This window comes from Sturnira hondurensis, unplaced genomic scaffold, assembly GCF_014824575.4.
Source record: "Sturnira hondurensis isolate 20B ecotype Veracruz unplaced genomic scaffold, ASM1482457v3 Scaffold0008196, whole genome shotgun sequence".
NCBI classification, from domain to species: domain Eukaryota; kingdom Metazoa; phylum Chordata; class Mammalia; order Chiroptera; family Phyllostomidae; genus Sturnira; species Sturnira hondurensis.
The window spans coordinates 1423437-1450378 of NW_028080827.1; the positions used below are offsets into that span (position 1 = coordinate 1423437).

At 52.0% G+C, this 26942-nt stretch overlaps 1 protein-coding gene and 1 non-coding gene across 6 annotated transcripts; both read right to left on the reverse strand.

Annotated features, from left to right (window-relative positions):
* Positions 1–896: 896 nt before the first annotated feature.
* On the reverse strand, positions 897–20332 carry SHF (Src homology 2 domain containing F). 5 transcript variants are annotated; one of them, XM_037054520.1, is made up of 7 exons: positions 19791–20332; positions 10995–11136; positions 8559–8765; positions 6972–7112; positions 5541–5712; positions 5277–5396; positions 897–1780 (listed from the first exon to the last, which is right to left on the reverse strand). In XM_037054520.1, the coding sequence occupies exons 1-7, from the start codon at positions 20286–20288 to the stop codon at positions 1594–1596; spliced, it is 1467 nt and encodes a 488-aa protein (XP_036910415.1). In that variant the 5' UTR covers positions 20289–20332; the 3' UTR covers positions 897–1593. The 5 variants fall into 5 exon arrangements, with proteins under 5 accessions (XP_036910415.1, XP_036910417.1, XP_036910420.1 ...); XM_037054521.1 differs by lacking the exon at positions 897–1780 and adding an exon at positions 2995–3820; XM_037054522.1 differs by lacking the exon at positions 6972–7112.
* A 5462-nt stretch (positions 20333–25794) lies between these two features.
* TRNAH-GUG (transfer RNA histidin (anticodon GUG)) lies at positions 25795–25866 on the reverse strand. The gene has a single exon. It is a non-coding gene; the product is annotated as a tRNA-His (tRNA).
* Between the last annotated feature and the right edge of the window lie 1076 nt (positions 25867–26942).

The window sequence follows — 26942 nt, forward strand, 5'->3', positions numbered from 1 at the left end:
GTGCCCAATTTAAAGTGATTCAACTGTCCCCACAGAATCCTTTCATTTGTCACATCACATATCCTCAAATTCGAGAAATTAACTGGATTAAATAATCCAAAAACCTATGATTCACACCACACTTGGGAATTGCAGATTTAGGTTCTGGAGGAGGCCCTCAGATGCCCTCCTAAGGCAATTGTCCATGTGGGGTGGGGCGGGGGGGGGGGCGCTGTATTCAGCCTGTAGGGGTGTTTTTGTTCAGCCTGCCGCTGGGAGCAGGAGGGTAGGCCTGGAGTGGCTTGACGGCAGCTCCGCCTGGTGGCCCAGTGGGTATTCCCGGGGGCTGAGCCCACAAGCCTCAGTGAATTGCAGCCATGGGCTCGGACAGGGGGGCCACCAGGGCCATGGGCGGGTGTGGCCCCACGGCTTGGGGCATGGTCAGCAGAGGGCGCTGGCGGACGGCCCTGCCAGCCTCACCCACAGGCAGGAGGCAGATTCGGGGCCCCGCCCACAGGCTGTGGGTCCCCGAGGGCCGAACCCATCTTTTAGGGAATGAGAGAGGCACGGCAGGCCCCTGATTTCTCTGGAAAGGGAACGCAGTGGGCTGTGCCAGCTTTCCCGGCTCCGAGGCGCGCGGCTTCCGCGTGGCAGGGCCACCCCACTCCCCCTGCCTGGCGCGGTGCCTCTTTGTCTCTCCGCGGCTCCCCTCCTCCCAGACAAATGGCTCTAGGCAGGAAATTGGACGCGCTCCTAGGTAGCCGCGCTCGTTGGCGCGGCGGGGATGGGGGCGCCGCGAGGCCTGATGGCTCTGGGCACCCCCATCCCCCAGCCGGGGTGGGGGTGCTGGGTGGATGTTTTGACATCTTGTCAAAGGAAGGAACTTGATGCTTCGAAAGCGCTTTTCACAGCCGGGCTGTGTCTGCTCCAGAGCTGATTTATAAACAGATCTGTGCTCGCTTTGCCGCTCCTCACCCCATCAGTCGGGGGTGCGCAGCTGGAGGCGCGGACGCGGTTCTGCCTGGCAGCACTGGGTTTATTTATTGCCTCTGGCCGGGTGCCGGAGCGGCCCGGGACCGCACATGTTTCCTCAGGCCCAGCCCTTCCCCACCTCTCCCTGCCCCAAAGTCATCCCCATCCCAGGGGTCTGCCGTGTCCCCAAGCTCTACACCAGACTCTGGGCCGAGCCCCACCGTGGATTGGGGATGGACGCGAAGAGATGGTCAGGGCACCCCGCGACCTGTTCCACCCCGCACGACCCAGGGAGTAGAGGCTGGTGGGGAAGGGGGTCACCACCTCTGCCCCAGAGGCAGAAAGGCTCTTCTGGATCTTACACCCTAAAGGATACTCGTGGCTCTGAAGCCCCCTTCCTCCAGGGGCTATCCCTTCTCTCCAGGGATTTCTCTCTTCTCAACTCTGGACCGCCTCCTACTCCAAGGCCTCACTAGCTCTTTCCCCTTTAGAATAAATTAAGGAATCTCCAGCTTCCACTCCATCCCGGGGAGAGGGGAAGAAAGGCTTGGGAGATCATGTCCCTAGGAAGGACCACAGCCTGGAGCCAGGGGACGGCCACAGGACTGGATCCAGATCTGTCACAGTGCCTGGGCCTCACATCTACAGAGTCCGGATGGCCACGGGGTAGAGCAGGGACATGTGCTCAGCCCCCTTAATGGGCAGCTTGCGGCTGGCGTAGTGGTGCACGATTTCAGGGACACTGCTGAATGGCGGGCTGTTCTGGCCCAGCACGTACTTGTCTTCCTTGGTCCGAGACAGCTTCATGTGCATGAAGCCCTGACTGCTCCTGGGAAGAGAAGGGGAGACCCTGGTGAGGGGGAGCCTTCTCCATTCCCCCTCCCCTCCTCCATCCTGGCAGCAAATGTCTTGTTCCGGACCAGCAGAGAATGGCAATGACTAGGGAAGGTGGAGGTCAGTCGAGAAAGCAGGGGGTGGAGGGTTTTGTGAGTAGGTAACACATTAGGTATTGGCTTTGCTGTAAGGGCACTGGGTGTGCCAAGAATGTATGTCTAGTGAGTGTACAGGGTGTGTGCAGGTGGCAACTGGAGGGACCAACACCTCCCACCCCAAACCCTGGTATCCAGGCACTCCTGCCTTCCAGCCTGTGTGGCCCAGACCAGTTCACCTTCCCCCTCTCTGAGCGGTGAGGGAGGACACCAGTGAGGGGCTCCTCGTCACTCCTGCAGAGACAAGGCACCCTTGGCAGGATAGTGCTGGACAGATGTGACAACCAAGAGAATCTTGTTTGGGGCACTCTCTTGCAGATGCTTGAGGAGGGGACAAGCTGCTCCCCAAATCTGGGGATAGCCAGCTACCTTGTCCTGGGGGCATCCCTTCACCCTGCTGCTGACTGGGCCTTGGGCCAAGCCCCCAGCTCGCTCATCCAGCCTTTCAGCCAGGGCTGATGTCACTGATGAGGTTGCGTCCCATTCCCTTTCTCAGCGTGGGCACACTCGCTCCATTGCTTCTTCCATCTCCTGGCCACAAGCCAGGAAACCAGCATTAGTGGCTGACCCTGCCCACAAGACGAGGACCCCCTACTCAGGGCTCTGGCTATCTCCCAGATGTGTGGGCACCCTCAGCCTTAGAGATAGTGTGGAGGTGGTGCCCGAGCAAGAATGATGTTTGTCTGAACTGCCACAGGTGTGGGTGGCCAGGCTCCAGGCCTGAAACTCACCCTCAGGCAAATGGTCAGTGCTGCATGGGGGAGCCCTGCTGGCCAGAACCTACCTGAGGACAAGGACAGGGCTCAGAAGCAGGTGTGGGAGGTAGGACTGGTGAGGAGGCCGACTCATGGTGAGGCCCCACTCTTGACAGGTGAAGCTGGCAAACCTCCTCACCTGCTTCCCCTGTCTGGGCACAAAGAGGGCTCTGACTGGAACCATTTCACTAGGTCTGCCAGTGAGAAAGCTGGAAGAGCGGGATGACTGACGAGGAGAAGGGATAGGAGGGAAACACAGACCCTTAACTCCATTCTTCCCTCTCCTCCCCAGGGTACAGTGTCCTACAGAGCCTGCTGGGGGCTCCAGTCCTGGGTGTGTACATCAGGGTGTAGGCCATCCTTCATCTGTAGGTCTGAGATAACCACTGAGGCCGACAGTGACCACACAGGCCCTGGAGAAAGGAGTCAAGGGCCTCAGGAAAATGTATGGCGCCTGGGGAATGTGGAGAGGGGAGGCAGTAAGTGGTCCCCTCCCCTATCTGCCCTATGCCAAGACCCCGACTCAAGACTGTGAGAGCAGCAACATGGGCCCTGCCTTCCCTCGCCCCCTCAAAGTTTGGGGATGGCCTCTTCCTTGCAGTCCACTTGGGAAAATCACCTCTCCTAAAAACTGTCCCTCTATAAGGGACAGATCTGGCCAAAAAGGGCAACAAGCATCCAGAGACCAGAGTTGGAAACCGAGAGCCCAGCCTCCATTTGGATAACTGATCTCCTAAGACAAAGTCCCAAGGGTCCATTAGGATACAGCAGAACTCTTGCCAGACCCTTAGGGAACCTGGGTGGGACTGGCTGGGCCGCAGGGCCAGGGCTGGCTTGACTTTTGGAGGAAGCTGTTTAATTACCAGTCAAAGCCCTTCCATTACCGAGAGAAGAGAAACCATAATTGTATTTCCCAGAAGCCATTTATATGTAAACGAGGCTCTGCCAGACTGCTCGGTGGCGGCCGGATCAGCCTGGGCTGGAGCCTGGCGTCTAGTCTAGGCCTGTCCCCCCCTGTTCTCCCCAGGCGAAGGAGGGCTGTGTTCTGCTGTGCTCTGCTCAGGGAGCCAGACCCCTGCAGTCTCCCCTTGCCTCAGACTGTTCCAGACCTGACGGAGGCTAGACCTGTGCAACGGAACAGAGGGAACAGTGTGGTTATTAGAGTCAGACTGAGCTGAGTTCAAATACTGCTTTGGGAACTTTGTTAGCTGGTAGCCTTAAGCAAGTCACACACCTCTTTGAATCTATTTTTTGTTTATAAAAAAAGATGGATCTTGAAGGATGGCAGTTATTTAGAGAAGGTATATATGCTATTTGGCACAGAGTAAATGCTCTATGAACCTTAACTATAATTTTTAAAGCAATACACATTCCTGAAGTTATATAAATCACATTTTTGACAAATGAATTTTCCCCTAATGCTCCTATGATTTAATAATTCAGACTTCCAAAGTATGAGAGCTGGAAGAAACCTAAGGGGTAACCACTAACACATTTGCAAACGAGAAACAAGGCCCAGAGAGATTAAGGGATTTGCCTATGGTCACATTGATATTATTAAACCCAAGAATAAAACCCAGGTTGTGACTACAGTCTGGAATTTTTTTTCATCATCTTTTAGTGAAGCTAAATAATTATCTTCAAATGTGTCTGTGCAATAGCCCCAAATTTCCACACATTTGTTTGAAGTGGAGTATGTCTATTCTGCTGCCCCCAGGAAACGTGGTAGGAAGTGGTGGTACAGGAGCCCCAGGAGTACTGCAGGGATGCGAATGGATGCAGCTTTCTCAAAGGCTGCCCTGTGGGGCATGGGCTCTACCAGGTGGAGCTCCTGGGTGCCAAGGAGAGGACTTGCCATCCTGCCAGAGAGCCTGGGAGGCTGCTGCGGGCCTGTGTGTATCTGCTCCCGGGGAGGAAAGCTGATGGGAAAGAACTCTGCCTCTCCACCAGTTCCAGGGTCCTTTAAAGCTCAGTTGTCAGCCATCAGCAGCCAGGCCTCCTGCCCACTTCTTCAGAGTGATGAACAGCTTTGTGCCCACCGCCCTGCCCTCTTCCCAGGACCCGGCCTCCACTTCACCCTACAGATCCTTTCAGGCAAAGTCCCTATCTCCTTGCCTGTGCTTCTAGAATATCTCGGGCTTCCCTGAATAATGATAATGACAATAATTTATTGAGCGCTCAGCGCCATGCTAAGTGCTTCCCATATATTATTTCATTTAATCCATCCCTAGAAGGTAGATATTATTATTCTTTCACTTTGCACGTAAGGAAACATGAGTGAGGCCCCCAGGCCACATAGGTAATAAGTGACAGAACCCTTCTGAGCTGGACACTGGCTCAACTATTTCCCCCAAGAAACTCTGAGCTCCCTGAGCAGGGGCTGAGCTCAGACTGCCCCAGAGCCTCAGGGCCTGGTCCCAAGTCGGCAAATGTCCTTGAGAGATGGGGCTCTCCCCAGTGTGGTGGGTATGGGGGAAATACTGGAGACTTCTCCTGTCCTGGTGGCTGTCCTCCCGCTGATTATCCGTGGTGCCATCCTGACAGGCTAATCCTACGAAAGCTGTCAACCCTCCCCACTCACTTGAGGGACAGGGAGAAGTCATTCTTGCTGGTCTCACTGTTGCGCACCAGGTAGCTGGCCTCTTTGCACAGCCGCAGCAGGTTCTCGGCATCTGTTCGGCTGATAGCCCCGTGGTACCAGCTGAGGATGAGAGAGAGGAAGGAGGGCATTTCTGCTGGGTCCCTAGCTGACCACACCCACCCATTCTGGGTGCCCTCTGCAGGCAAGCCAGTGCTAGGAGGGGAAGGGAGGAGAGAGAGTCCCCAGCTGGACACAGACACTCACACCTGGTTTTCCAGAGGCAGCGCTGGGTCTGTCCACTCCCCTAGGGGGCTGCTGGGCTCCATGCTTAGGGGCTTGGGTGACTTGGGGTTCCCTGCAGAGAGTCGGGGAGGTAGACGCCCCTTCTCCTCCCGGCCGGGCGACAGGCAGCTCTTCTCAGATCCTTCAAACTGGGCTGTGGGGAACATACCAGTCAGACTCTGAGGCCCCTAGAGGTAGAGCCCTATAGAAAACCAGTGCCCCACCCCCATTTTCTGCCAAAAGGGGTCAAAGGTTTGTTCTGGAAGGTCTGGACATGCTCATGGGCCTCACTGGCTCTGGGACGGGATTCTGGGTGCATTCCCCGGGGCAGGGGTGGAGGTGGGTGTGGCGCTCAGCCCTCCTGCCCACAGAGGGCCTTGCCAGCCCCCACACTGTGGGAGGAGAGGGGAGAGGGGCAACAGAGAAACCACTTAAGTCTCTCCCTTGGGAGCAGCTGACTGCCTTCCCCTATTCCACCCTCTTCGGGGCGGCTTCTGTGCTGATGATATTGTTTCTTTCTCCTCCTCAGAGTTCATTACTGTTCTGCAAATCACCCTGCCAAGCCACTCTGTAGAAATGACTTATTGATCTGAGAACAATTATCCGATTCCCCTTGGTGCCATCCTGACAGGCTAATCCTACCCGAAGCCGCCAGCTGGTCCACCCCTCCCCCGCCCCCAGGGTCGCTGCCCTCAGGCTACCCACCCCCACCCTGCCAAGACCAGTGGAGGTGGCTCTGCCTTTCCAGACCTCCCATCGCTAAGCCTGCACAAGGGACAGCAGAAAGCCATAGGGCCACATGGGCATAGACACACCTGTACAGGTGACAGAGACCCTCCTTCACACTGTATTTATGAAATACCCTCTCACACTCAGGCACAAATGTGCAAACAGGTGCTCAGGCCTGTGTGCACAGACACACGCACACACACGCATGCGCGCGCGCCCCTTGGCTGTGCATTCTGGGTAAGAATAGAAGAAGTGTTTAGTGCCTCCTCTCTCCCCATTTGGACTATTTTTTCTCCTTGCAAGCACTTTCAAGGCCTTATTGTCTTTCAGACACCAGATGCGAGGATCAGCTCCTTTCCTCTCAGGGGTTAGACACTTCCTGTGCTGGCCCGTATTACCCCAACCTCAGGAGTTATTTGCATTGCTGGAGGCTCTGGTCAGTGAATTTGGAATAGTGTTTTTTCTGGCACGGTGGGGAAAATACTGGAAGGGATCTCCTGAGAAAACACCTTTGGAGGTGCAGGGGTAATGTGTACTCTGTCCATTCCTTCTTCTTCCAGGAAGAGAGGGGTCCTTCCTCACTTCTCCAAACTCTATCCCACTTCAGCTCCTCAAACCCAAGCCCACAGGGCCCGAGGGGTGAGAGGACACGTCACCCTGGCCAGAAGCCCCCACAGAACCCACCGCTGCCGTCCTCCAGGCTGGGCTCGGGGAGGGGTGAGGCTGGACCGGAGATGTCCCTGTCCCCATCAGGCAGGGAGGGGCTGCTGTCCAGCTGTCCCACAGGTGGAGGCCAAGGTAGGTCTTTGATGACCTTAATGTCAACTGGAGCCAGCAGCAGCAAGGAGAAGGGAGACAGACAGGAACAGGAACAGGCACAGAGACAGAGACAGAGAGAGGCAGAAGTTGAGACACCAAAACCCAGAGTTGGGACACAGGACAGCCTAGAAAGGAGGATCAGAATAGAGGCAGGGGCGGCTTCTGAATGGGGAATAAGACCCTCAGAGGGCTGGGCAGAGCCACTGACCACAGTGGGCTGGTGACAAGGGGTGGGAGGCTCAGGCAGCAAACTGCAGGATGCAGGGTCAGCCTTGTGGGTCCCCTTCATTTGACCTCTCCAAGCCTCCAGGGACTAGAGGGACCAGGGAAAGGAGGGAAAGAGGGACAAGGAGCTGCCCATGCCACCCAGCACCACACCCAGGTTTCCTCGGTCTCCCAGCACCCCCAGCCTGTCTCCCTTCCTCCTCTGCCCACACCCTAAATCCCGAGCCCCAACAATCAGGAGAGTGATGCCACTGGTGGCTCCAGGACTGCCAACGAGGTTTCCTAATGACGAGCATAGATTTTCCCATTAAGCAATCCAAACAGTATTGATTCTCCAAGGAGGCTTCTGGAGATAAACGGCCCATCCTCAGTGGTGCATGCTTTACAGGGAACAATTAGAAACCTGTGGTTTCTCAGTCTGGTTGCCAGGGCGGGGAAGACAGCAAAGAGCTGGGTCCAGCTCCAAGAGGAGCCTCTTGCCCAAGGGGGAGTGTGGGGACATGGGGATGGGAATGAAGTCTAATGGCACTTAAACCCTTTATGTTCTCTCTGAATCAAGGACCCAGGAGCTAAAGCTGTGTTTGTACTCCAGGCTCTTGTTCCCCCTCACTCACACCACCCACACACACCTCTCCACGTTGGACTCCTGGCCTGGGACTGCCCCTGAGGTGCTCGCTACCGAAGAAACCTGTCCTCACGCAGTGAAGGCCATTTCTCACAGAATCCCTCTGCACTGGCCCCTGCTTCTCAGAAATCCCTTCGGCAGCAGGGCTCCCTGGTCTGGCATGGCCTACCATGGAAGACACAGCCCTCTAACTCAGGGCTGGTATGTCTAAATGTTACACAGGCAGCTGTCTGCATTGTCTGGAGTGTTAAATGCCTTCTTTTGTTAAGTGCAAGTATTTAACATATGCCACAAGTTTTATAATTTTGTTTGGAACTTTATTTTTAAACATACCCAATTCCCCAAAAGATGGATGTGGTCCAAATCTGATGGCCTCCAAGAGGTGATGATGCAGGGAGACACCTTCATCCTTCTCTTGTGCCCATTCCCTGACCCTGCACACAGCACTGCAGGAACTGCCAGCTCACAGCTCTCCGCGGTGCAGATGCCACTACTCTCCACCTGGGCCTTCCCTGGTCCCAGGGCTCCGCTCCTTCCATTCCCCTGAGCCCAGAAAGCTGCTCAGAGGCCCAGCAGACCTGCCATCTCCACCCAGGACTCACCAGCAAAGGCCTTGGAAATTCGCTCCTTCTTCCACTCCCAGGGTTGGTCATACTCCTCAGGGGGCCTCTCGTCATCCTCAGGCAGGCGGGACTCCCGGGGCCAGGGGGCCCCCTCACCCTCCGGGGTGGCCCCCTCCTCCTCTGGCTCATAGGGTGTGTCATACAGAGGCAGGGGCTGAGCTGCAGTCTCCTTGGAGCCCCGGATCTCTGCCAGGGCAAGGCGGGACGGGAGGTGAGAGCAGCCCTGGCTGCCTGGCTCTGCTCCTGACATGCTCCTCTACAACGAGTCAGGCCTCCTTCAGAGGAGACGCTGCTGGCTCTGGGACACACATCCCGGGGTCCTCAAAACACCTGTGGGGTTCCAAAAGCAGGGACGCAACAGAGGCAGGAGCAGAGAGGCACCAGAGTGAAAGACAGGGGGAAGGTCCTGCAATGGCCAGCAAGGGCTGGGGAGCTGGGGCTTACACATTTAGGAAACCAAGGCAGGGTCCTCTCCTAGTCCATCTCCTTCTTGCTACCCAACTGCATGTATTACCTGTGTCCCAAGTGATGCCATTTTGCAATCTGAAAAGTCTTCTTTGTTGTTCAGACACTGCTGACCACCCCATCCTTGAAACTGTCCCCTTGGACAAGTCATTTTCATGGACTATCCTCCCCTGTGGTCATCCCGTTCGGTCTCTCTCCTCGGATCTTCCCTTGGTCTCTGTTTCCCAAGGCCACCCTTATTTATTTCTTTAGGTCCTCCCTCCTTGCGCTACTTGCCCAGTCTCATGGAACCCTTTGCATCTATATGCTTCCAATTCCCATAAAGATGTTTCACTTTGATGTTTCAAACTCATCACTTTCCTGAAAAGCTCTTCTAGTCCGTTCTGTGATTCTTTTTTTGGGATTTCTGATCCCAGTGAAACTATGATAAAAGCCATGGAGCTCCCCAGGAAAATGCGCAAATATTCTTATCAATTCCAGGGCACTCATGCACCTCCTAGGAGGCCACACCTCTCTGCCATGAATACAGCAGCCTCTCGCTTTTTCCATTTCTGTTCACTACACTGCTCTCCCTGGTCCCAGCCTTCCTTCATTCTTGGAGGCTCATCTGTTTATTGCAAATATCTGATGAGTCTCGCCCTCTCCTCTCCATATCTGGATTACTGCTAGGGCGAACCTCCATTTTCCAGGCTCCTGTTTCATGGGCTCCTTGGAATAACACTCCTGACTGCTCTGTGCCTCCTTACCCACCTCCTCCACGCAGGGAGAGAGGTTGATCTGATCTGCCTTCTTACTGAGAGAGAACATTCTGGTTCTTTCTCTTCCTGCCCTGTGCAGGGCCCTATAGCTGTCCTACACTGCCCAAGCCTGAGTGGGCAAGTTTAATTCTGTGGTGAAGTATTAAGCCCATTGTGGTGACATAGCTAAGTAACGTTCTCCAATCACCTTTATCAGTAATAATGCTGACACTGTAATCTCCATCTTTCTGTTTCCTTGATCTTATGTCTCAATTATTTCCAAGCTCCAGAGGGGAAGAAAGGGGTGTTAATTATTGGTTCCCTAAAGCCTCAGTAATTTCCACAATAGCCTGCTAACTCATCTTTCTAATGCCCAGTTCTTCTAGTCTGTTCTGTACACCAAAGCCTCTGTAATCCTCTTAAAATGTCATATTTGTCCTATTCCTTTCTTGCTCAAGAATCCATAATGGCTCCCCTCCCCTTTTAGAGCAAGTCCTAACACCTCATTCCAGCCTCCAAGGCCTTCCGGTGCCCCTCTTGGCCTCTGCCATCTAGCTTCTCCTGTATGCCCAGCACTAAGATTATTGGCCCCGAACAAATCCTTCTTTCATACCGCCCTAGGGCCTGGGCTTAGACTGACTCACCTGTGTCCTCTTCTCTGATCTCCCCCATGCGGTCTTTCCCTGGATCTTTTCTCAGTCTCTGTCCCCAGAGCAAGGTCTTACTCATTTCTTGCTGTCCTCACTCCTTGAACTACTTGCCAAATACCATGGAACCCTTTGCATCTGCATTTATAGTGGTGTGTTTCCAATTGCCATGAAGAGGTTTCACTCTGACATCACATTGTTTCAAACTCACCACCTTCCCTAAAGTTAGTGATTCTCTTTTGGGGAGCAATGACCCCCTAGCCCACACCACTATCTTGCCCTTCCTGACGATCCCAAATGCTTCCATCTGTCTGACCTTTGGTTGTGTGGCCTTCTCTACCAACTCAGGTCTCAAGCACGACAAATCACACCTCCTTCTCCAAAGCGCCTGTCTTGAAAGCAGTGGTCACCTTTCCTGAGGACCAAGCAAAGGCCATCTTCGTATTTTCTAAAGACCGAAGAATTGGTACTTAGACTGTGGGTACCAGAGCTCGTTTCTCAGATATTCAAGCCTCAGGAGACAACCCCCCATCCCTGCCAACCCTCTCCCTGACTCTACTACTTACCAGCCATCATCTTCTGGGCCTCATAGGGCTCCATGTAGCCATCATTTTCTGGGACCTTCTCTGGGGCTCCTGAAGCTCCTACTGGGCCATCACCAGTCTCCTGGACATCGAACGGGTCTGCATAGTCTTCCAGGATTGCCAACTATGGGGAGAGAGCAGGCTTCAGACATATGAGAGATAGCTCTATGTCTCCCCCGATACTCTGTCCACAGGAGCAAGAGTTCTGGACAGCCTACCTTAGACCCAAAGCCCCAGGTACCCAAGGGAAGAATCTGAGCTTAGGTGGGGACAAGCTCTGGCACTTCCTTTGCAGGGCTCTCCCACTGGATTGTTGAAAAGTGGTACTTTCGTTTCTGTTAATTTTGTGCCTCTGGGCCACCTCCTAGGCTAAATGGCCAGGCGAGGCTCTGGACCCTAAGACCTGTCTCAGTCAGGGTCCAGGCAGGGGAAGAGCTTGCACCAGGTGGTTCCGCAGAGGCATTAATTCAGAGAACTAGCTGTAGCGGTGTTGGAAAAGTTCAAACACTGAGCAGGGCACAGTGGGCAACTTGGAGATTAGCTCAGTCCATGCCTACCAGAGTGCTACCAGATGCTAAACAAAAGTATATTTGCTGACCATCAAGAACAGAAAGACTGAGTCTCACTGTATGCCACAGTTCTGTGGTTTAACTGCATAACACCCATCATATCATCACATGGGTATTATCCCCATTTTAAGGAAACAGAGATGCAAAGCAGGTAGGGAACAGCATGCCCAAGACCATGCCGCATAAATGGGAGAACCAGGATTGGAACCTGTGCCCTTTGTACAAAATCATGCTGCCAACCTGCCATCAGTGGGCACCATGGCTGTCCCAGGAGAAAGACAACCTTAGGACAGACTCGAGGAAGGCCAGGATTTGGGCTCTGCTGAAGTCCCCTGGGCTCCTGGAGGACAGAAACAGGAAAGGCCTGGCCCTGGCCCTCCACATCCCACTTCTTTCCCACACACGTGGCTCACAGCCACCCCTCTGTCCCTGCTCCCAGTCAAGGCAGAGGGAATTGCAAGCTGCAAACCCTGCAGAGGAGTTCAAGGTGCTTAGGGCGGGGTGCAACTGAGGACAATAGAGCCTTTCTCCAAGCTGGGCACAGGCTCCTGGGGGGCAGGGAGGGGAGGACTGGCTGAGGCAGAGGCAGAGCCCAGCCCACCCAGGGCTGCCAGTCCCTCAGGGGAGCACTGCAAGTGGGTTGACAGGCATTGACAAAAGGTGGCTCTGCGGCCAGCAGCATGGGGAGGGGCCACTCCTGCCTCTCCTTCATTCTTGGTCTAGGCTTTGGTTCTCGGCCAAGATCCCACAGATCAGGACTGTGGGAGCCAGTTGGGCTGGGAGGCTGTAGGGGTCACCTCCCTGCCATGGGTTTGAAGATTGGGGAGCCCTAGTAGAGATGGAAAGGGGGATCTATGAACACGCCATCTTCATGTTCTTAGACTGCTGCACGCCCCTGCAGGGTCTCTGAAGCATGACCCAGAGGCTCCTACCATCTCACCCTTCAGTTCTTCAGCTCCCTACTTATTCCACTTTGTTCTAGTCAAGCCACCCAGCTCCCTTCCTCCCACAGATCTCTGCCTGCTTCCGAGAAGACTGGCACAACCATACTGTCCACCAGCCTGGAGCTCTTCAGCATTTTTGTCTCTCCAGCTCCCAGTAGGAACTAGAAAGATGTTTCTATTGGATCACTGCCTATCTCTCTTGGAGCCCACCACCCCTCATCCTCCTTCCTCCGAGTAAAGATCAGAAATCCACTCACCCCCTCCCTCTCCATGCTGCTTCTTCCCAGGCCAGCTGGCAAGGCCCCCAACCAGCCCTACCCATCTGACCAAGGGGGCTCTGGAGCCAGCCCGTTGGACACCCAGCCCAGCTGGCACCCAGCCTCGCACTCGCACATGGCAGCTACTCAACAGTGACTGAATCAACAGACAGGCTATCCTCAGACCTTGCCATGGCTTTCCAGTGGCTACAAGAAAAAGTCCATCGTTGAAGAGATTTAAAGATTCTACTTTCCTTTTTGGTTTCTCTCCACCCATCTAAAATCACTTTGTTACCTGAAAACTCTATGCTTTCTTTCTCACCTCTAAAGTTTTCCCTCTGCATGGATCAGATTCTTTTCTTTCTTCAGAAAAAAGCCTTTCCATTCTTTCCCTGGGTCTGGTTAGGTGCCTCTGAGCTGAGTTATCACATGTACAAGAAATACTTGTTTTATTATCTGTTTTCCTGCAGACTGTGAGCTTCCTGAGGGCAGGAACCATGTTTATTGCTGAATTCCAAGGGACAAAGAGTGCTCAGTAAATCAGTTCACATAAAACAGGAAGACGGACAAAGGACTACATTTTCTTGTTCATTCGGAAGAGGAAGCATAAATCTGGATGGGGTGGGGTTGTGGGGTCAGACAAGGGGATTGAGACCCTGGAAGCTGCTCAGTGAACTGAAGCAACCCTCCCCAACTCCACAGAGACCCCCAGCCCTCCCTTCACCACGCCTGGTCAGAGCCCCATGTAGCGCCCTTCCCACCGGAGTTCTGGGCCAGTGCCCAAAGCTATGACTCCTCCCAGTCCAGTGTGGGCCTCCCCAGCGCCAGCCCTCGGTGCCTGTGGGTGCCCAGGTGGCAGCTCTGCAGGCAGCTCAATGGCTCCTCTGTTCCACTCCTGGCTCCACACCCTGTTCCAGGAAGCCCAGCCTGCCCACCCTGGACTGGGGTGCCCAGAGGAGCCGCCCATGGAGCTGGGGGTCAGGAGCAGCAGCAGAGACACCTGCTGGGAAGCCAGGCAGGACGAGCACCTGCCCTGGACACAAAGGATCCCTGTCATAGGCCCAGCCGGCTTTCCTAGAGGCTTCTAGGTCGCACAAGGAGGCATGGATGCTCAGTGGGGGAAGCTGCTCCTGACACCTCTGCCCTACCACAGTTCATTTCGTGCATGGGCTCTTCAATGGACTCTAATGTACTCGCTGTTGTCCAGTGCACCCATCAGAGCCTGGCACACAGTGGGTGCTCAGCGCACATTTCCTGGAGGCTCAACAGGCCTCCTTCTCTTCCCAGACCCCCAGACTCTCAGATCCCCATTCATCTGAACTCTGACCAACCAGTAGCAGCTGCAGGAGTAGAACTGACACTGGAATGGGGATCAAAGCCTCTGGGGCTCAAGGGCAGAAGGGAGAAACTAGCAGGGAAGGCGCTAAGACCAGGGCTAATATGGAGGCAACCCTCTGGTAGAGTTACAATTCTATTAAAATGCTGAACTATCTCTGAACTAGTATGTAAGTAGCTGCTGCCCAGAGGACCCCCTTGTCCCCCCATACCTCCTGCCAACCAGACCCACCTCCCTTCTATCATCCAGCAGGGTATACCTCCAGGAGCTGGCTTCTGTGCCTGTTCCAACCAGGCAGTGCCCCTCCTGAAGCAGCTGTCAGGCTTCGACTCTCCTTCCTGCCCAAGCCTCTCCTGAGGTAGCGGCAGGCCCACCATCTGGTTCGGCCTCCCACTCTGCAGCTGGGCCCTGCTGGGAGTCCCTGACCTCTGCCCCCCATGGGGCTTGTGCATCCAGAGGGAGCAAGGGGACAGACATCATAAGATTTGGCTCTGCATGGTCCCCAAAATCTACTACTGCCCCCTTTCTCCATTTCTTTAGTTTACATTTAATGTCTGGACACCTTTTCTTTTTTATTTGTAAAATGGGGATAGTATTAATACCTACCTTGGAGGATTGGGAAGAGGACAATACATGTAAAAGTTCTTGGCCCAGAGGCTAGTCCAGAGTCAGTGCTCAACAAATGTTAGCCCTGATGACAACCTCTTATATTCAGGCATTAAAGCCCCAGAGGTTAGGAACTTGTTTAGGGTTCACAGCTTGTAGCAGCAGAAATAAGACTGGGCCCAGGTCTCCTGCCTCTCAGTGTCTTCCCATAGATTTTCCAGAAAATTGGGAAATGTAGCAACAAATACACGCTAGCATGTTAAAGTCTCTGAAGAAGTTCTGTAGCAAAGAGAGCAGTTTAATTTTGTTTAATTGAGCATTTGTCCAAAGTATTTAACCATGAAATCCTTTTCAGTTGAAAGTTTGTCAGTTTGGGGAATGGTATACTACTTACCTCCCCTGAGTCAAACTTTTTCACCCTGTGTTCCCCGTTTTTTGTTTTTGTTTTTGTTTTTGGTTCCCATTTATTGGAATGCCTGTCCCAATTTTATCTGCCAGGGAAATTCTTCCGCATGAAACAAATTTGTTATTATTCTTTCTAATTACAAAGCAATGACATGCTTGTAAAACATTCCAATATCACACACATGCAATCAACACTACCAACCCTTCTAAGACCGTTATAAGGTGTGTCTGTGGCTACAGCAAGATTGGGTGGCAAGTGCTGGCCTCCGTCAATCAGAAACTTGTGAACTCAGCCCAGAACACACTCCTCACTCCTTCTCTGAGTCTCCTTCCCCTTGTTCATTAGCAAATGCTAGTGAACACCTCTGCTCTGCAGGGCTCGTCTCCCAAAGTGCAGCGCCCCCCTGGCATGGTGTTGGCAGGCAGTCCGAAGGCAGGCTCTCCTGCTCACTAGCGGTGAAATCAGCATTCCTGTGCTTCAGTCTCCCTGTGTATGACCCGGGGGTAATAACTGAATTTTCCTCATACGGCTGTTGTAAGGATGGACTGGCCTAATACATGTCAGCCTCTTCAAAATGGTACCAGACACATGGTCAGTGTCACGCGGTCATATTATTAAACATGAAAAGACCAAATTTCTGGGTCCTACAGGAGCTCACAGTGACAGACACAGAATAAGCTCCAAAGATTGAAGCATCTTGAGGTGTTGTGAAGCCCCACATCTGGGACCCAGGCTCTGGAGACACCACAGGCTCCCTGCATGTGGGGGTTGGGCCTTGCCTCTGCTGTCACATAATATCACACTGGTTCTGTGATGAGGGCAAATGGAGTGGGCAGCACGCACCCCCTCCAAGCCCAGGCCACAGCTGGCTGCCCCCATTCCCATTCATGGTCCACAGGGTCCCAGCTGTTCCCAACTCTCAGTGGACAGAATGCCAGGGCTGAAGTGTCACTGAGTCACTGGCCAACCCAACAAGCCAAAGATGTCTTCCAGAGGGACTGAGCGCTGCAGTGTGAGGAGGTGGCACTGGGTGGAGTGGACAGGCCTGCCACACAACCCCACAGACCTTAGGCCTTGGCCCTCCCCGAAACACCACCAGCACCAAAGATGACTGCCAGCTCAGGCCACAAAGGGTTAAGAGGTCTAACCAGTCCACAAAGGTCCCAGATCTAGACCCTTCCCTTCTCCCTCTACTTCCACTGGAGGTTATGTGAGCAATAAACAGACCTACAGACTATGTGGAAATCATAACAAGGAAAATTAACACAAACAAGCAAACTCAAAAAAGTCAAGGACCAGATCTTCTGAGTGGTGAGTCCCTTTCAGTGCCTAGGTATCACTTAATGTGTCACTGAATGATACATAGACACTCAGTGAACACTGGGTAAGAAGGAAGGCCCCTACCCCTCCTTCTAACCCCAGGGCAGGCATGTCTTGTTTGACTTCAGACACCCTAATATCTCCTTTGCTTTACTATACTCTTCCTACTTGTCTGTTCACTCATTCTGAATTTGGGGCTGCAGGATCTAAGTCCATGTGGATACCATCTATTAGGTAGATCTTTTTTTTAAGTTCTTAATATTTTGGACCCTGTGAACCCCTGTGAGAAACTGAGAGCTGAAAAAATTTTTTCTTTTCCCAGAAAAAATGCTCATGTACCCAAATACCTGCATAATTCCTGGAGGTTCATGAGCCCCAGAAACACCTCCATGAGCTAAGAACAAGAGCCCTAGTTTCACATCATACAGGGTGCCTGTCTTATTGTTCCCATCACACCTCTCTCTCACTTACACACACACACACACATCTTGGCATGGTGAAGGCAAAGGACATTGCACAGATGGCCACAAACAGCTCAAAGCTTCATCCAATCAGGGGCCCTTTCCCATACCCATCCCCCTTTCCTACAGCAGGTTTTCCCTATTGAAAAGGTCTGAGAAAAGGGAGCAAAGCTAGGGAAGGCCTAGGTCTCTAGCCCTCTGTCAGAGCACAGCCTGGAGGCCAGAAAGAGCCCAACACCGTGAGGGAGCTCTTCCTGTGACCAGATGGCAAGTCCCTGCATTCCCATCCTGTGCAGGGCGGGGCTCCTGCTGCTCCCACACCTGCCCTGCCAGGCTTGCCCAGATGGCCACCTTGGCACCCCTGCCAACTGTAGCAGTGGGCCTCAGGGTGGGCCAATAGCCAGAGTGCTGCATGGGGAGAAGACTAATGGTCCTGAGCCCCCTGGGCCTCTCAGGGTCCTAAGTCCCCATTCTCTCCTACCCCATAGTTACTGAGCTCATTTCCCCTCAGTCTCTCTGGCTCATCACAGAAGCATTTCCACCCATTTCATCAACTCCCACAACCCAGCCTCTTTCAGAGGGTTCTGTCCCCCATCCCCTGCCCCCAGCACCAGTCACTGCGTTGTAGAAGAACAGAAACTGACCAGCCCAAGGCACATTCTGGTCCTCAATCTACACCTCACCTCAGGAAGTGACCCAAAAGCCAAGAAGACCTGCAGGGCTGAGACGAGGGAGAACATAGAGTAGGGAGAGAGCAGCCACAAAGAACAGAAAAACTGGCTTGGCACTGCCTCAGGGCCGGAGCCAGGCCAGCTCGCTGTCCAGGGGCAGCACCCTTGTGTGAGCTCTGCAGGCATATGCTGACAGTTGGATTTAGAGTAAGTGGCTCAGATGGCTTGTCTGCACTCTTCCTAAAGGAAGCCTGTGGGGTTCCCCAAACTCTACTGTGAAAGGGGTGGAGAGGCTCTCTCTGAATGGTGGGAGGCCCTGTGTCAGGGCCCATGGAAATGGCATGCCTGTCCCTGAGCCATCCTGGATGGCATCCTGGGTCCTTCTCATCATACTCAGTGAAGAAACCACAGATTGTGTGGCTCCCAGGAGATCCTGCTGGATCTTGTTCCTGTTCCTTCAGCTGACAAAGGAGTCAGACACCTCTTGGCCCCCAAGATCTGAATGGCTCACAGATCACAGAGCTGACCCAGGGTGAGGTATGGATACCTCAGTGAGAGGAGGCTGTAGGTCTTTGCATGGTTGTGTGGGCACAGCCCCTTCACTGCGGGATTTTTGTGGGGAAATGTATAAGGGGACTCTCTGACCCTTGGGTCACCCTGGCAATGGACAGAGTCACCATTCAGGATATAGTTATGCACCTTCTTTATACCAAGCATAAAGCACTTGGTCCTTGTCCCGGAGGAGCCCACAGCTTAGTGGGTAGTCTAAGAGGAAGAGGGCCAGGAGCAACTCAGGCCCACAAGCCAATGGGCTGTGGGCAGGGAGGAGGAGATTAACTGATCGATAGTAAGAACAAGGTCTAGTGCTTCCTCTGCTTTACTGCCGCCACCACCATCACATCACCCAAGAAAATTAGGAAAAAAGAGGACTAACGATGAGTGAAGAAAGCACAGCACAGGACCCTGTGGACTAAGAGTCCTAACACAGGATGGGCAGCCTTGCCCCATGGCAGGAACTGGGGGGAAAAGAATTCACATTCCTAAGGCTGCTGCTCCGACCCTGACATATTTTTCTCATCCAGGAAATCAGGCAGGATGGCACACTCTCTCGGCTGAAAGCCTCAACCCTGGAGCCAGTGGATTCGGACAGCAACTTTGCTCTCCAATCCAATAAAGCTGAGGAAAGGGAAATAAGCCCCAGAACTGAGCTCCCAGGGGTGAGTAAAGAGGGACAACAGAGCCAGAACAGCCTGGAGCATCACAGGACTTCAGGCTAGAGGGTCCTGGGGATGGCTTTCAACTGTCAAGGAGGGATAGGCCAAACTGAGGTTGAGCAGGGAGGGGCTTCTCCACCAGGGCTCTCTGAGGCACAGCGGGTGTTCTCAGAACAGTGAATGCTGGGCTCTCCTCTCTATCCCCAGCCTGCAGATTCACGAAAGGCTCTAGCCACCCTCAGAACAAACCAAGGGGTGGTTTTGGCTGCTTGGCCCCTTCTGGGCAACAAGTTCTGAGCACTGACTGTCCCCACTCCGAAAGGGACAAGGGAAGAAGTGCAGTAGTGGGTCTGCCTGAACCTCAGTGGTCAGCATAATTAGTACAGAGCTGCATACTCCTGTCCTGCGTCCTGGGAACAACAGTCCACCCGGCTCCAGTCCGACTGGGTGAGGCAAAGGCCAGCTCTTGCCGTGTCCACAGTGAGAAACTCCAGCCTTCACCTCCTTCCTGTGGCTTCAGCACCTGCAAGGATGCTTGGGCTCCCAGAGGAGAATGAGTGGAGCTTTGTGCTGGCTCTGCCCTGGGGGAGGGGTCAGAGATCAAAGGGCAGTGAGCTGCTGCTCCCAGGGGGCAGAAAGGCCATAAAGGGCGGGGTTGGGTAGAGGACTCAAATCCCGTTAGAAAAAGGCTGACTGATTAGGTTCCAGGGGGCCGCGAGGAGGAGAGCAGAGCCCCGGAGGGGGAGGGTCACCAAGTCCTGGGACGATAATAGGTGATACAAGCAGAGTTTGGGGCACGTCCTAAGTGTAGGTCGAGAATCTGAACAAAGGTGGATGAAGACTCCGAGTCCCGGGGTCAGGGACTAAGATCCTGTCCTCCAGAAACTGACACCGAGGGGCCCAGCCCAGGGTCAGGCCACCTTTGTCCCACTCGAAAGCTCTAGACCACCTACCACCTCTTCCCCTGGTCACCCCCGCCCCTCACGGCACTCACCCTATCGCTGCTGGCTGGGGTTCCAGAGATCCGTTCCTCGGGCGGGGGCGCTGGGGGACCCGGGGTCTCGACCCGAATAAGGCGGTGGGGGGGCGAGCCGTGGCGCGGGGGCGGCGTGGGGCCGGGAACCGCCGGGGTGGCTAGGGCAGCGGAGCCAGACGGACCCCCGGAGTAGGGGTCTTCGAAGTCACGCTCCCTTTGCAGCCGGTAGGCAGCCAGGATGTCCGGGGGTGGTGCAGGGGGTGCGGCGGGAGAGGGTGCAGGGGGGCGATAGTCCGGCTCCGGGGGAGCCGGTTTGCCCCCACCTCCGCCGCCGCCCCCGCCACGGAAGCCCAGGTGCTCCCGGAGCCACTTGGCTACTCCGCCACTGCCGCCCCCTCCTGGGCCCGCTCCGCTACCCCCAGGGCCCCGGCGCGACCCGCCCGTGCCGCTCCCCGCGCTCCCCTGAGCCCGCGGCCCCGGGCCTGAGCCCGCCGGAGGGGCTCCGCTCAGTAGCATGGGGCCAGCCAGACTGAGCTGGGGGTGCGCTGTGGTCGCGCGGGGGGCGGGGGAGGGGGCGGAGCTCCGCTGGGCGACGGGAGGGGCGGGGCTCGTCGGTAACAAGGAGGGGCGGGGTTCCGCTCCTCACAGGGCTGACCTCCGTCGGCCCCAGCGGAGCTGCCGGGCGCTGGCTTCCAGAGGTGTGGACTCAAGAGAAGCAAAGCGGGCGGCCCTAGGACAGGGGATGCGACTCCCGGACTGAGGATGAATCTGTGAATCCTTCACGTGTCGCCACGCGTGTCCCTGTGGGGGTGCACCTGTTCCTATCAGTTCTCCCTCCCCAGCTTCCAGCTGGTGCGCGCCGCCAAGAGGGGAGCCCTTGGGCACCTTCCACCCCTCCTATACCCTCTGCCAAGGCCCACTAACTGGGAAATAATATCCTAGGAGGAAGAGCTAGAAAGGGCGAGAAAAGGACCTGTTCCTAAGATGTGTCTATAACTACCCCCTCCTTCGTGGGAGACCCACCTACCTCCTCCTATCCAACTGTTCGCACCGCACAAACTGGAGCCCACGTTGCTTCCCAAACCAGACAGACACACATCCCATCACAGTCAACTTCCTAGAGGCACGCCCTCCCCACACGCAAACAGCCCCCGCATAATCGCCTTTTATTCATGGGAGCATCCCACGGGGCCCTGACCGAAGCGCGCGCACGTGCAGAAATCACTTTAATTCATATCCCAGGTTTCATTGTCAATCAGGTTAGTGACAGAATAGAAACAGACAAGTCAATAAATCAAGTCTAGAAACAGTTTCATTGTTGTCTATCACAAGTCTCTTATCCCAAGGCTCGGATGCTGCAAGAATAGTAGGCATTTTTGTCTTAGAAGTAAAGCCAATTTCTCCCCAGAAATGTTGTAAGCCCTGAAGCAGAAGCCAACACTTGCTTTTGGCTTTGCTAGGAAGGTAGCAGCTTCACCTCATCATCATCCCCCTGGGCACTACCTCCATGTCTCTCTCACTCTTAGGTTCACATCCACCTTGGGAGGGAGCAAGGATCGAAGGGGGCTCACAGCTGGGGGAATAGAGAGTGAAGGGATGGCAAAACTGAGAAACCCCTAGGATTACCAGGGCCCAAGATCTCAAAATGTTTGAGTTTCCGCTTAATGCATATTCTAGTTGGTGTTATAAGACAGTACTTCTCAAAAGTTAATGGGCATGTGAATCTCCCAGGTAACTTGTTCGATTGCAGTTTCCGGTTCTGAAGGTCTAGCTGGGTAGGGTCCCAGACTCTAGTTCTAACAGGCTCCCAGCTGATACAGTTGCTGCTGGTTCCCCCCCCCCCCACACTTTGATTAGCAGGGCTGTAGGACATACTGAAATATCTAATATTCCACCTTGATTCAAGAGGGAAAATAACTTGTGCACATTGTTAAAATAGACCTAAGCTGGGTAGGATTGGACAGGTGAAGCAAGAGAGTGAAAAAAGGAGGTCAGCACGAGCTGAGCAAAGGCATTGAGATGGGAACCAGAATGCCATAAAGAAGGGGAGAACCCATAGCAGGGAAGAGTAGGAAATAAAGTTAGGAGAGAAGAGGATATCATAAAGGTAGAGTTTAAATGATAATTGAAATGCTATAATACCTTGTGTGCACCATGTACTCAATCTTGTTTTAAATTATCTGGGGGAGTTAGTTTCCTTCCCCACCCAAGTGTGGACTCCCGAAAGCAGGCCTTGTTGTGAGTCTCATGGGATCAGGTAGCTTGCTAGGATCCAAGGATACAGAGGTGAGGTTGCCAGAGCAAGGGTCCTCTGAGGCTTGGGTGGAATTGGCTAGATTCAAAGTCTTGCATGTTAAGCATCACTGGGAAATAATATCTTGGGAGGAAAAGCTAGGGAAGGAGAGAAAAGGAGCTTCTGAAGGAGAGCAAGGTGTTCCCATCACTTAGTGCAGAGCCTGTCATGTGGCAAGAGCTTAACAAACGTTGACATGAATAAAGATTATTTATCTTGTTCTTATTTTATAGAGCTATGCTTGTGGTATACACAATTTAGTTTTTATTTTTTAATTTAATACTGTATCATTTCCTCATTTTCGTCATGTTTTATTTTCTCCCAACTCCTTTTTCAAAAAAATTTCAAACCTACAAAAAAGCTCAAAGAGAGCACAGTGGAAATCTATATACCCTACACCTAGATTCACTAGTTTTTAACATTTTGCCATACTGGCTCTATTCCTTTTTCTTTTTTTCTCAAGCACTTGACTGAAAATATCATGACACTTCACCACTAAATACTTCAGCAGCCATTTCAGTAGCCCTATAGAAATTCTTCTATAGGGCCATAAAACCATTATCAAAATAGTATTGTCTATTATACAGTGTATGCTGAAATTTGTCTATTTTCCCTACAAAATGTCACATATATTTTAAATTCAGGATTTAATAAAGATGACCTCATTGCATTTGTTTAAGTTTCTTTAGTCTCTTTTAATCTTAAACAGTTCCCCATTAAATTATTGCTAGTTTGTTGTTCATGGCTTTGATTGTTTTGAAGTGTCTGAGGCAGTTGTCATGTAGAATGTCTCACATTCTGGATTTTCCCAGTTTCCTCATGATTAGATTCAGAATAAACATTTAAAAAAAGACTTTTCAGCTGGGGGTGGAGGGGTATAAGGGGACTAAAATGGTAATGGGAAAAATACAATAAACATTAAATTAAAAAAAATTAAAGAAGTTTCCAGTTTTAAAAAGACTACTACCTAGGGGATGTTGCAGATCTCTCAGCATGTTTCACTGGGAGGCTGATAGTGCACATTTGTGTCATTATTAGTGATGCTAGGCTTGATATCTTGGTTAAGTTGAATTTCATCAAATCTCTCAAGTTTGCAACTTAAAGTAAGCTCTGGTGTGATTTCCTAAGACCTTTTTACTATTTGCTTCCAAAAGTGTTTTACCCAGTGGGTTTAACCTCCATGACGCTCTATGCTTGCATTTGTTATTCTACTGGAAATTGCAAAATGCTGACTGTCTAATTCTGTCATTCCTTCTGAGTTTATTATCTGGAATTCTTCTATTGACAGTTCCTCCTTCTCCTCTTTTCTTCCCCCTCCTTCTTTCTCTCTCTCTCTCCCCACGGTCTCAGAAATTTTTTTTTTTTTAAATTCAAGATAATATAACCCATTACTATCAATATTGTTTTTTTTTAAATTTATCTTTAGAGGGGAAGGGAAGGAAAGGAGAGAAGGAGAGAAATATCAATGAGTGGTTGCCTCTCGTGAGTCCCCTGCTGGGAACTGGCCTGCAACCCAGGCATGTGCCCTGACTGGGAATCGAGCCGCCATCGTGTGGTTTGCAAGCCCGAGCTCAATCCACTGAGCTACACCAGCCAGGGCTATCAACATTGTTTTTGATGCCCAAATTGTCCCAAATTTGTCCAATAGGAGTCCTTTCAGAAGGCTTCTGTGTCTTTTTGACTTGGTCCCATCAATCTTTAAGCACTTACTTGCTTTCTTACACAAGGTATTTCACTCAACTTGTACTTCTCCTGCTGCAGACCTGTAAACAGTCATTTCTTTAAGGAAATCTTGCTCTTTTTAGTTGGGAATAACATTGAAAGTTGATTTAATACTTTTAAAGTGACTATTTAATATACCACCAAATGTTCATCAGCACTTTAATTTGTTGAACATTTAGGCTATTTCCACTCTCCTCCCTTCCAAGTTATTCTGTAATAAACATCTTTATACAGATGACTTTTCCAAATTTAGGATTATTTTCTTTGGCAAGATTCCCAAAAGTGGAATTATTGGGGCAAAGAGTATATATAATTTTTCTGATTCTTGATACATATTGTCAAGTTGTTCTCATGGAAAGTTTTTAAAGTCAGCAATGACTTCTAAGTATCAAACCTAATAACGATTTTGATTCATTCCTCTCTCTCCTTTGCAGCACCTGAGTTTGCTGACCTCCTTTGTGCTTGAAATCTTCTCCAAAACGTTCCTTAGAATGGCAGTGTTCTGGTTCTCCTCCTTTCTTTCAGGCTGCATCCTGTCCTCCTCCATTAACCTCCTAAATTTGTGCATATACCAAGGCCTAGTCCTTAACTCTCACTTTTCTTACTGGGCACTGACTGAATGGGGTGTCCTCACTTTTGCTTGTGCCTAACTTTGGATACTCAGTACTGTCCTGAACTCTGATCCCTTCTGGGTTTTGCCTTCCTCTAAGTCTGGTCTTTGCCTTGCCTTGGGCACATCTTGGTCCACCACCTTGAAAGGATTAGTAAGTATATCCTACTACACTCACATGCAGTCTGTTCTTTGACATTCTGGATGTAGATGAAGCTTCATTTAGGCCAAGTTTTCTCTTTGTCTGATATAAAAATAACATGGTTCTGTGTTGAAAGGTTACAACTTAAGGTGCAGTCAAAAAGCAAACTGGGCCACTTCCCTCATTTATGGAATCCATGAGAAACCTCTGTTCAAATATTTATGGAGAAGATATATGCTTGGAACACAAACATAGTAAGGTTTTGCTCTTGAATTTTTCAATGAACTTGAATTTTCCAGCTTAAATTGTGGTTTGTGACTTAAGTTGGATCCTGACAGTAAGATTGGTGAGAGATAAAAGTAGAGAATCTCCAAATATTAACAAGTTCCTCTTTTCAGTTCTAAACTCTGGATGCTTTCCTGCACTTCCAGGCTGAAATCAAAATAGGGCTGCTTCCCAACAGAGGCCAGGCTCCCATCCAAAGGTTTTTATGGGCACAGTAATGAATCACTTTCTGCACTTTTACCAACGCAAACATCTACCCTCCCCAGCCAGGAGCCAGGGCTTGGGGAGAAAAAAGACAAGATCAGGGTGGGTGGTGATTCCTTCCAGTTACGTGCACTGTTTTTCCCTGTAAAGGGAGATTGCCTACCAGAACAAATCTGTCACATCAAGTTTTGACTTCTGGAAGAGAAGGGAAGAGGCTATTTATATTCTGCAAGAAGCAAGGGGGAATATATTTGCATACATACATACATACATACATACATAAGTGTTTATACAAAGACTGTCATGGGAAGATACACCTGAAATTGGCAATAATTGGGGAAAGGGGTGAAGAATGAGGAGGAGGAGGATTACTTTTCACTGGACTTGTGCACATGCACTCTCCAGTGTTCATCTTGAAAAATGAACAATTCAGTTTTTTAAAAATGCATGAAAAGGAAAAATATACCAAGGTTACGGAGTGAGAGGGGCGCTGCTTTGTTGGTGTAGGAGAATGATTTAGAGGCTGATTTTCAAACTTTGACATGGAGCTGAAGCATTAAATGAGAATTACTGAACGTACTGATCTTAGAAGTCGCTCAGCTTTCAAGGTAGAGAGATACAGTGGTTTATTTCAAGAAGAGTTATGGTATTTATAAAACATTATCAACTGGAGGAAAGAGGAAAAGTAAAGTGCAAACATTATCAACTGGCGGAAACAGGAAGGAAAGTAAAATGCAAGCCCCTTGCCGTGCCATTGTTCCCACAATGCCGTGACTCGGATTCGAACCGAGGTTGCTGCGGCCACAACGCAGAGTACTAACCACTATACGATCACGGCGAGCTACCGGAGCCTTGGGACTGAACCTTTTTTAGTGTCCTTTTCAGTAGTCATACGCTTCCCCAGTCTGCACGTCACTGAACGGCCCACCTATGGGGCGGGATTCCAGCCCTAGGCTGAGTCAGAGAATGCGCAGGCGCATTGCGCTCTCGCCAATTGCTCGCGTTCTTTTCTGTTTCGGTTCTTTAGACTCCGATTCGGTGACAATGCAGTGGGGAAGTGTGGGTTCCATGTGAATGAAGCGGGAATTTAGAGGTGACAGTTTGGGTGTCAGGTACGGGACTGGCCGGAAATCAGAGTGTTCACAAGCTTTAACTCCCATTCCTTGAAGGACACCCATCTTCTGTGCCCGGGAGACCTTCAAGGGACCCTGGGCCTGCAGGGGCCCTCCTCAGGGGTTCTCTTCCTCGTTGATCCCCGCAGAAGTAACACAACGTCGCCTCTGCGGAGGAGGTGGACACCCCTACAATCCGGTTGGCCACGTAGAAGGGTCTCAAAGCATCATACACTGCCGTTGCCCTCCCTCCAACACCCACTTCCTTGCAGTTTCTTTTTCCCAGAAGGCCCTGATTGCCCCCTCCTCAGTGCTCCCGCCGCACTCGGTACCCACCTCTGTTGTGCCCCTGGGCGGTATCAGGGCCTAGGCAGGGTTTTTCTTCGCTATCAGTGCTCCCATCCCCACGGCGCCTAGAACCAGGCCAAGTTCAAAGTAGGCAGTGGCTTTTTGCTAAACTGAGAAGGCACCACTGGTTCTGAAAAGTGAAGCCACAAACCAGTCTCATTCACCTCTCCAGTGTCATTTGCTCACCCGCCTACACACACACCGCCCCTTACAGAATCGCCGGAGGGATCTTGCTAAACACGAATTGAAACGTTTGACCGTTCCAGCATTCACTCCCACACTCCAGACTGCAAGAAATTTGTCTACCTTTTCCAGTTCATCTCTTGGCTCTCCAACAGAGTCGTTTCCCATATTCCTAATTACTTGCGTTCATTCACTCAACAGGTCCTTGAGAAGCGGCTGTCAGGCCAGGGCCTTTGGGAGTCTTGGAGATGGAGAAGAGAAAATTTACAAA